Below are 8,902 nucleotides of genomic sequence, written 5' to 3'. Positions count from 1 at the left end.
TTTTGCTCTCTGGCGAAAAGACAATAATTTTATTCCACCTCTTCTCCCGAGAAGCACCGTAGGGATAATAATAAACCGAGGGACGCAGAAGTGTGCTAAAATGCTATTTTTCCTTTCATCTCTTTTTGTTTTGCTTTTTCTGTATGCGGGTACAAATAGGGAAAAAAAATGCTTCTGGCCTTGCCTCCTTGGCCACCAGCAGAAAGTGCAGGGCATGAGCTGCATGAAAAATATACAATTAAATAGCCTTGTGAGTTGTGACTAGTGGTATCCCTCCTATGTCCTATACGAATACCATGCTACCGACAATCCCAACTACTAAACCTCTTCGTGTGTGCTTTGCTTTGTACATTGGTGACCACCTGGGAGGAATTTCTTCACAGTTCAGGCATTGTGTGTGTGTGTGTTGGGGGGGGGGGGGGGGGGGGGGGGGTCCAATCTGATGATGGACGATTGGACATCACATGCATATGTACACAAAAATCCCCCTTGTTTTTTGCTCTGGCTCATTTAGGAGCAGTTAGCAAAAAGTGCAGGGCGTCAGCTGTTAAGCATTTATTTTGATGGTAGCTTCTCCACTTTTCCTCTTATGTCCTTCGTCTAGAACTCCAGATGAATATGCCAAGACAAAAATGCTGTACACATACATAATATATCCTTTCTGCCCACCAAGTATTTACTGGAATTCAGAAATGCTCCTTGTGGAACTCAAATTTCGTTGTGCTTTTCCCATTGAATTCGTGGCACAGTTTGTTTAGTTCTTGTGCAAGAACTGGAGCTCCACAGTAGAATACACCTGCGTGCAACCAAATCATTTTTAAAAAATAAAAAATGTATAGGCGGTACATAATTTATTTTCTTTTTCTGGAACACACAGGATAACTGTGCCATTATACTAATATTGCCATTAATTAATATAGAAATAGCTTGATTACAATGCACCCCACACACCATAGTAAACTTTGTTCATGGAAATGGAATTCTAAATAAAACTGGGCTGGTTATTCTCACTGTTTCGCTCAATCATGCAGGCCAAAGCTTAATTGCTATAAATTGTTAATGCATCTGCATCTTTATGCAGCGGTGTGTTTAACACAGATGAAGTTTTGATAAAGGACACACAAGTCATTCACAAATATGTGCATGACTCTATAAAAAATACTGAGAAGTTTAACCAGAATATCTGGCAATGTAGTATGTAGACTAACCTATCTTGGCATGTGGATGCTTGGAGGCAATTTTAGATAGGACTTTTTTCCAATTTGGTCTTGCAAAGTGTGTCCGGACCTGCATAATCAGCATACATATTTTGATGGGAGTATTACCTTATGCCTTAAAAAGTGATTGTACAGTCTTAATCATTTATGCTAATAGATGACATGTACAAAACTCAGCATTCCAACATTACTGACTTAACGGAGAGTGGAGCTGTTAATTGCTCTATCAGCACTTACTTTAGTTCCAGAGACAATGTCAACACCATTCTTTGCATGGTTCAAAGCTTGAAGCATGGTGATGAGCGCTGACCGAGCATCCCCTTCCTCATAAACACTCGTGAGGTAGTTATGCATCTCAATGATATTCTAGAATGCAAAGGCAAACTGTAAGTAAAACCCACTTAAGGAAACATATTAATTCTGACAATTAAAAATGTAACTTGAACAAAACAAGTGGTCAATTGGTACTATGTACCCTTTGGTCCAGTTCAGCAATCTCATTCATGACTCCCTTGAACCAATCAAAAGAACCTTGCTCACGTGTAACCCAATAAAAGTAAGCGTTTGTGGTCCTTAGAACCCTCTTTGGTCTTGATGTTACCGTCATAAGTGTGCTCAGATCAATGTGCGGCTTATTCGGACCAACTGGAGGATAAAGATCAGTGGAAGCATCCTGCTAACACAGGCACACATAAAACAGAATTGTTGTTAGCAAAATACCAAAACCCTACAGAAAGAATATTTTTCATATGTGATCTGTTATTTCACTGATGGGATTAGGAAGGTCTGATGGTGACAAGTGAAGATAGATAGTAAATTACCTCCTCTTCCTCCATCCTTATGATATTATTAAGAAGATCTTTCAGTATGCTGATAAAAGGAGTTGCACCAATTCCTAATCCAACAAGTAGAAGAACATCATACTTGCTGTAATCCTGAGCAGGAGAACCATAAGGTCCATCAATCAGAAGTTTTGGTAAGCTGCATTATCCAAAGACAAATATTATAACATGTAATTCGTTAAAGACCTATTACACACAAAATCAAGCCTCTATGATTGAGGGCTCATACGCTTTCTTGGTTGTCTCATCTGCTCTAAGAAGGCCACTTTTACCACCCACTGGGGGTTCACAAGCTGCTGCAAAAACCCTCTTCAGCTCTCGTGTCCAGTCACCAAGTTGTCGAACATGAATGCTGAGATAATCATCCCCAGGCGCTGAAGTAATTGAGAACGGATGCCTATGAAGAGAATGGAAATGCTCAGTGCTCAATGGGTTTCATCGAGACTAATTATGAAGCATTCATGAAAGTTGGTAATTTCTATCCAAGCAATGGCATAATTCAATCAAAATTTATTGCTACAAGTACAAATTACCATTCAAAGGGTGACACTGCTGGACATTGAACAAACATATATTGCCCACTCTTGTATCGGAAAGCAGGAGGCTTGGACATTTGCAGTGTCAACACATTACCAGGATATATGGCCACCTGAAAGGAAAATAACAATAACTAGATTAGTAGGTCCACAGAAAATGAATGCTCAAGTTTCTCATGTCTTTTTGATTGACCTTCAATAGCCTGACAGAATAACTGCCAGACCTGAAGAACCTCAGCACCCTCTCCCCTGCATACAAGCAAACAGGCACTGCCAGATACATCCATGTCTGCAAAAATACAAGAACCTTAGGACTCAAACTTTGATTATTTCATGTGCAAAGAATGAAAACAAATAAAAAAACTCACCGTTTTTCGGTACCAGTCATGAATGAGGTACAGGAACTGGCCATGAACAACGAGAGCCAAATACACAATTATGAATAAGTGATGAGAGTACCAGAAGGCATTGAAGCCAGTCAGTTTGTCAAATGGTTTTGGAAGCTTCACCAGGCTACGGCGGAACCACCGTGTTGCTAAAGTGAAAGCAATAATCATACATATAACCATAATTACACCAGTGATGCCTTCCACTCCTTTGACCAATCTAAAGTATGTTGGCTTTGTTTCACCGAAGTACTGGCCCAGAGGAGCATACTTCTCATTTGATGAATTTATAAGTCGTGGAAAATCACACACAAGGTGATTCCCTGCATGGAGGATTATACCAACAACGATTGCTGCTGCAATAGTCTGCCCATTAAAACAACAAAATAAGTTCTTTTTATTAGTTTTCGTAGTCAAAGTCTCATATTTCATATGTTGTATCTAGGGAGTAGCTTTCCATGTAACTCAAATCCCTGTATAGCCATATGATAAAGCTATTCTTTCTAGTTGGAGATGAGCAAGCATATTTTATCATTGAAGGTTAAAAAAAAGGAAATACTAGATGTGTTTCTGTACAGAGAGGATGGATCACTTCATCAACCCACAGATTGCCGACTTAGGTGGAGAATACATTTTGTATTTTGCGTAGTTGTTATGCTCTGCATATAATTCATATATAAACTGTCACAGAATTAAGCATCCCACTGGACATGAGTAACTGAACATACTTTTTTTTAGATAAACTGAATGAATTTATTTGGCTCACAATGAATTGGTACAATAAGTACAAACATAGAATAAAAAGGTAGAAGAAGGGCAAACACCTATATTCAGACTCACTAAGTACATGATCTTTTTTTAGAAAAATAAGGTTAAGCACGTGAAAATAAAGCAGAATATCCTGCATCAACATGAACAGATGATGCAAATGCCCATTTACATCCTTTCAGTCCTAAATTAACTGATTTAAGTAAAAATTAACTCATTAACATGAAACTCTGAAACTATATTGGCAGAATAAAAAGAGGCACTGACAAACTAATGACTAACCTTGTGGAAGTTTATATTATCATCAAATGGTAATGCCCGTGCAGCCCTTGTATTTCTCAACCAAGTAATGGTGTTACGGCATACTGGGAGGAGGATAATTGCCATGTTCAGCTTCAGGGTTTCAGCAGCGCCTTTTGCAGTGGTCACGCAGTAGCCCATCACATTAAAGACATACCTGTTGCGATACTGCATGAACTTCCAAGTGAACAGTCCAGCCATTATTCCAATCCATAATGCAAGCACCCATAGGCGTTTCCAATTATCCTCCAAGTAGTAACTCAATGTGGTACTTATCTTGCGAATTGGACTCTTTTTCCTTAAGCCTGCTAGGTTCTGACTTAGTGCTTGGCTTGTATAACTTAGCGCCTGACTGTAGTTCATGTAGGTATCCTTCTGCAACAGAAGGGTCTCCAACTGCCACAACTGCAATACCAATAAAACCCACGCATTCTTTAGGGGAAAAGAACAAAGGCTACTTCAATAGTAACGGGTTTGATTAATAAAAAAATTAATAAAAATAATACTCTATTAACAAATAATAGGCATTGTTGCATTTGTAATAAAATGCTGATAAGCGCACATCCGGAGACAACTAAGGCTGATGTAACTACTACAAGAGTACAAGTTAAATACAGTGTTCTAACTCTAAAACAGAAAAATACCCTCATCAGCTGAACAACTCATGCTCTAGAGAAACAAGATTTATATGCATAAAAGCAAATCCATAATGCGCCCCAAAAGATTATGTGCACATAGAATTAAAATAATTCTTCAAAAGGAAGTAAACACACAATTATGTAAGAAAAGACATCTAGACAAGTTATTGAGGGATTTTTCCCTTGAAAGACACCAAAAATTGAAGTGGCCTTACTGTACTGTATGAATATTTTAGCATATCACGTCAATAAAAAAAAATGGCATTTACAAAAGAATTTTTTTTCCTCAAACAGGAGAACTGGTATCACTATATTAAGAGAAAAAATGGGAAAAGATCCCATACAAAGGCACACCAACACACACCACTAGGATTTATAAAAGGCATACCATAAAGTGAGATGTACTAAAGTATAACGCATGGAAAATAGTATCAACATTTATGCCTCTAAATAGGTTTTCTATGAAAATATATTATATAATTAATATAATGATACTTTTTGGTAGCTTAAATGTTAATTAAAATTGTTTCTCCCCAAAAGAGTTGAAGTCTTTTGGGGACTGAGGAAGTACAGACAGATTACAGCACTCTTTAAAAGAAAAGGAGGTCAATGGCCATGAGAACGTGGTGGGGGCAACAAGCTGTGAACTGTGAGCAGCAAGGATGACACTGAACACGGCAAATGAATGAAACATAAGAAATGCATACAAGCTGATCCATAGCTGCTCACCAACTTCGACATAAATGATGATGGGAAAAAGGATTTTATTGGGTACCATTCCCATTTTTTTTGTATCGAACAGTAAATTAACTGCATGTACTCAGACTAACATTTCCAGGGGCGGTGGTTTTTGCGCCCAATTCCCACTAAAAAAACTGGGCCATCATCTTTTTTTTTTGTTCTTATAATAAAAATTATGGTAAAGCTTTTGCCGTCCTTTTAAAAAAACATTTCCAGAGGCAAAATTTTATTTCTACCACAGAATGGGCAGCCTCTTTGGCTGGTTATAGCGCGGTAGCGCCAAGTAATGCGATAGAAAATGAAGTTTAGATAATCAAAGACAAGTCTTATAATGTTTGGTACTAATCCACTATCATGTCATAAGAGACAAAGCCGCAGTCAACTACTTCTCAGTGTGCACTGATCAACATGTATGTGAACTAGCTGCCAAAATTCTATATGAGGCTAACCAAATACTGACACTTCTTTCACCTAATTATACTATTGTCACCACTGTTGCTGGCAATAAACAAGTGGTCGGGAGCCAAACTGTTTCACTGCATAACTGTGTGATTGATTGCTAACAATGTTAGCTTACCTCAATGTAGCCAAGTCCTTCAGGATCAAGCTCCTCCATGATCAGGGCGGCATACTCTTCAGCTTGCTCCTTAAGCCTGGACAGCTTGTTGGCAGATGCACTTAACATGATAATCTGGAACAGTACAAAGATAAACGAGTTAGTACAGTGTTGGAGCGCAAACTCAGCGTGATTTCATATTTTACCAAACCACTAGAAAGTAACCCATAACAGCATATGGCTGATTCAGTTCCTAACAGTAACATCGTCGAAAGGCACCCACATGCCTTTCAAAAGCTACTTAACGCTCACCAAGTCACCTTTCAACGCATTGGATGCAAGGAAAAAAAAAAGATTAGCTGGCCTGTCGGAAATGCCCCTTACCTACTGCCGCTAGACTGCAGACTGCCGTCCACTGAAAATTTACTGGAATGCCCTCACACGTTCTAGAAAGAAGGGTGCCCCTCTCCTGAAGGCTAAGAGAGAAAAAACGAGTGTCCTAAAACAAGCAGGTAGGGAGTGGGTAACGGCGTGATGCTTTCCACGCCGGTTTCGCTCACCGACTACGATTAGACGCAAATACTTTTCGCGTACACCCTGCGAGGATTTCCTCCAAGACCCTCCTCTTGTCGGATTATCACAGGTTAACTAAGATTTCTCCACCACTGACCACTCAAAAATAATTAAGAAACAATAGTAATCCGCAAGGTCTGCGATATGGATGCGCTACCTATTCGCAGAACAAAAACAGATATTGCTGTGGCAGTGCCGAGAAATTAGACAGCTCAATGGACAATATAAAACTCTTGCCGTCAAAGGACAGCTAAACGATCCGATTTTGATATCCCCAAATAGCAAATCAGAAAAAGAAAGGACGAAAGAAAAGGGAAAGAAACTGCTTGTAGTGCAGCACCACCAACTCCAAGCACAGCCATGGGCATGGGTGTTTGTTGCTTACCTCTTTCACCTCCTCCTCCCCAATCCGGCCGTCCGCGTTCTTATCCACCCTAATTAAAAAATGACAAAATCAATACGGTTATTGAAAACAATAGACGAGTCTCATAGTAGCTAGCTAAGAGTGGCGTAATGGTGAGCATGGTGGCGGGGTGGTCTACATGTCGAAGAAGATCTGGAGGCGAGAATCGAAGCTGTTGTCCGTGATCTGCTGCCAGATCTCGCGCAGCTCCTCCTTGTTGATTTTGTCGACCTGCATCTGACGGCGGCGGCTCAATGTGTCAAACAGCTCGAGCGCGAACTCTTTCGATTCCGTCATCCCTGCACGTGCACGTGCAGCTCCCAATGTTTCAACGACGAAGCGAAATGGGGGGAGAAAGTCGAGGGGAGGCAGCGCGGGGTGGTGGTACCAATGCATTCCGCGAAGTCGGAGCGGGAGAGGAAGCCGTCGCAGGCGAGGCGGTCGAAGTTGGCCTGCACCTCCATCCAGGCGTTGTTGGCCTTGTTGCTGCTGATGAAGCGGAGACCGCGGAGCGCCTTGTGCGCGCCGGAGCGCGTGCGGTCGAGCTGCGCGCGCTGCCGCCGCGCGGCGCGGGCAGCGAGGGCCGACTCGATGCCTGACGACGGCTGCTGCTGCTGCTGCCCCTGCCCTTCCGCGCGGCTCTGGGTGCGGCCGAAGCGCTTGGTGAGGTCCTGCGAGAACTGGCGCGCGATGGACATGGCCTCCGCCTTGAGCTCCTGCGAGAACTGCAGCAGCCGGTGCGACGAGGTCCGCCTGATCGACGGCGACCGTGACCGCGACGACGACGACGCGCCGCCCGCATGGTCCCCGCGCGCGCCCAGCGGCAGCCCGTTGGCGGCCCCCGCCGCGGCCGGCTCGACGCTCCGCAGAATGATGGTGTCGTCCTCCTGCAGGTCGAGCGTAACCTCGACCAGCTCCTCCCCGTCGTCGGAGCTGCGCTCGGAGCCCCGCGGCGAGGAGCCCGTGCTGAGCGACCGCGGCGTTGTCCCCGCCGAGCCGCTCCATCGCTGGTGGCCCGGGGCGGCGCCGCCCCTCATCGCCGACCCAATCGGAAGCCGCTTTCCAGCGCGGCTCCCGGAACAGTCCAATGCTCGCAGAGGAGACGCGATCGACTGCTGGGAGTGCTGGCTGGATGGATTTTGGGGGTGGCTTTGGAATCTCTGGGGAAAGGCGCCCGCAACGCGTCCGAGCGGGAGCCGAGCTGACGAAAGAGGAAGCGCAACGGGAGAGCAATATATGAGGATGAGAAGGAGGCGAGCACGGTGGGCCGGCCCACGCAAATGCACAGCTGATTATCAACGGGTAGTACTGGACTCATTGTAGTACGACCAGCCTAAATTCTACTAGCACGTGTACTACCTCTGTCTTCAAAAGAATACAACTATAATATGCACCTTAGTTAAAATGCTTCACATTTGATTAAGTTTTAGAAAATAATATTCATATTTATAGCTTCACATCAATTTGTTATATAAATATATTTTGTAATTAATTTAATAGTATTTATTTGATATTATAAATATTTATACCTTTTATTTATAATTGGTCAAACTTTGTATACTGAAACACGACAAGATTTCAGAATTAGAATTTTTTTTAGGGAGGGAGTACTACACTTCTGCCAATTAGCCCAGCACAAATTCATGCGGTAAAAGAGCAATTTATTGGTGTGCTTGAGAAAGTGACGTGGGCGTTGTTTTGATATAGCTCTGCCCCCCCCCCCCAGCGAATATATAGAGCCCAATTAAATGGTTAGAATGTAATTAGATTTTAATGAAGACCTCTAACAAGAATCACTTCTCTATGTGTAATGATTTCTTTTTGTCCGCACATCCTGTCTCTCTCATGGTCTTTCCCTCTTCTCCAAATCTGACAGCCTTAGAAAGGGAAATCAGGGGAGGCTGGCTAGCCAGGCAGTGCAGACAGTGGGAGAGTGTTGTTC

At 42.7% G+C, this 8,902-nt stretch overlaps 1 protein-coding gene across 2 annotated transcripts; it reads right to left on the bottom strand.

Moving 5' to 3' along the window:
• Positions 1–8,178, bottom strand: LOC8062139 (respiratory burst oxidase homolog protein A). 2 transcript variants are annotated; one of them, XM_021457203.1, is made up of 14 exons: positions 7,349–8,176; positions 7,100–7,259; positions 6,943–6,991; positions 6,006–6,119; positions 4,032–4,454; positions 2,964–3,347; positions 2,789–2,884; positions 2,593–2,708; positions 2,289–2,456; positions 2,039–2,198; positions 1,693–1,890; positions 1,455–1,583; positions 1,209–1,287; positions 1–796 (listed from the first exon to the last, which is right to left on the bottom strand). In XM_021457203.1, the coding sequence occupies exons 1-14, from the start codon at positions 7,995–7,997 to the stop codon at positions 687–689; spliced, it is 2,835 nt and encodes a 944-aa protein (XP_021312878.1). In that variant the 5' UTR covers positions 7,998–8,176; the 3' UTR covers positions 1–686. The 2 variants fall into 2 exon arrangements, 1 of the variants encoding a protein (XP_021312878.1); XR_002451414.1 differs by lacking the exons at positions 1–796; positions 1,209–1,287; positions 1,455–1,583 and having other exon boundaries at positions 1,751–1,890; positions 2,039–2,152; positions 7,349–8,178.

This window comes from Sorghum bicolor, chromosome 3, assembly GCF_000003195.3.
Source record: "Sorghum bicolor cultivar BTx623 chromosome 3, Sorghum_bicolor_NCBIv3, whole genome shotgun sequence".
Lineage (NCBI taxonomy): Eukaryota > Viridiplantae > Streptophyta > Magnoliopsida > Poales > Poaceae > Sorghum > Sorghum bicolor.
Note: the sequence above shows the minus strand (reverse complement) of the source record. Positions and strands in the feature narration are given on the sequence as shown.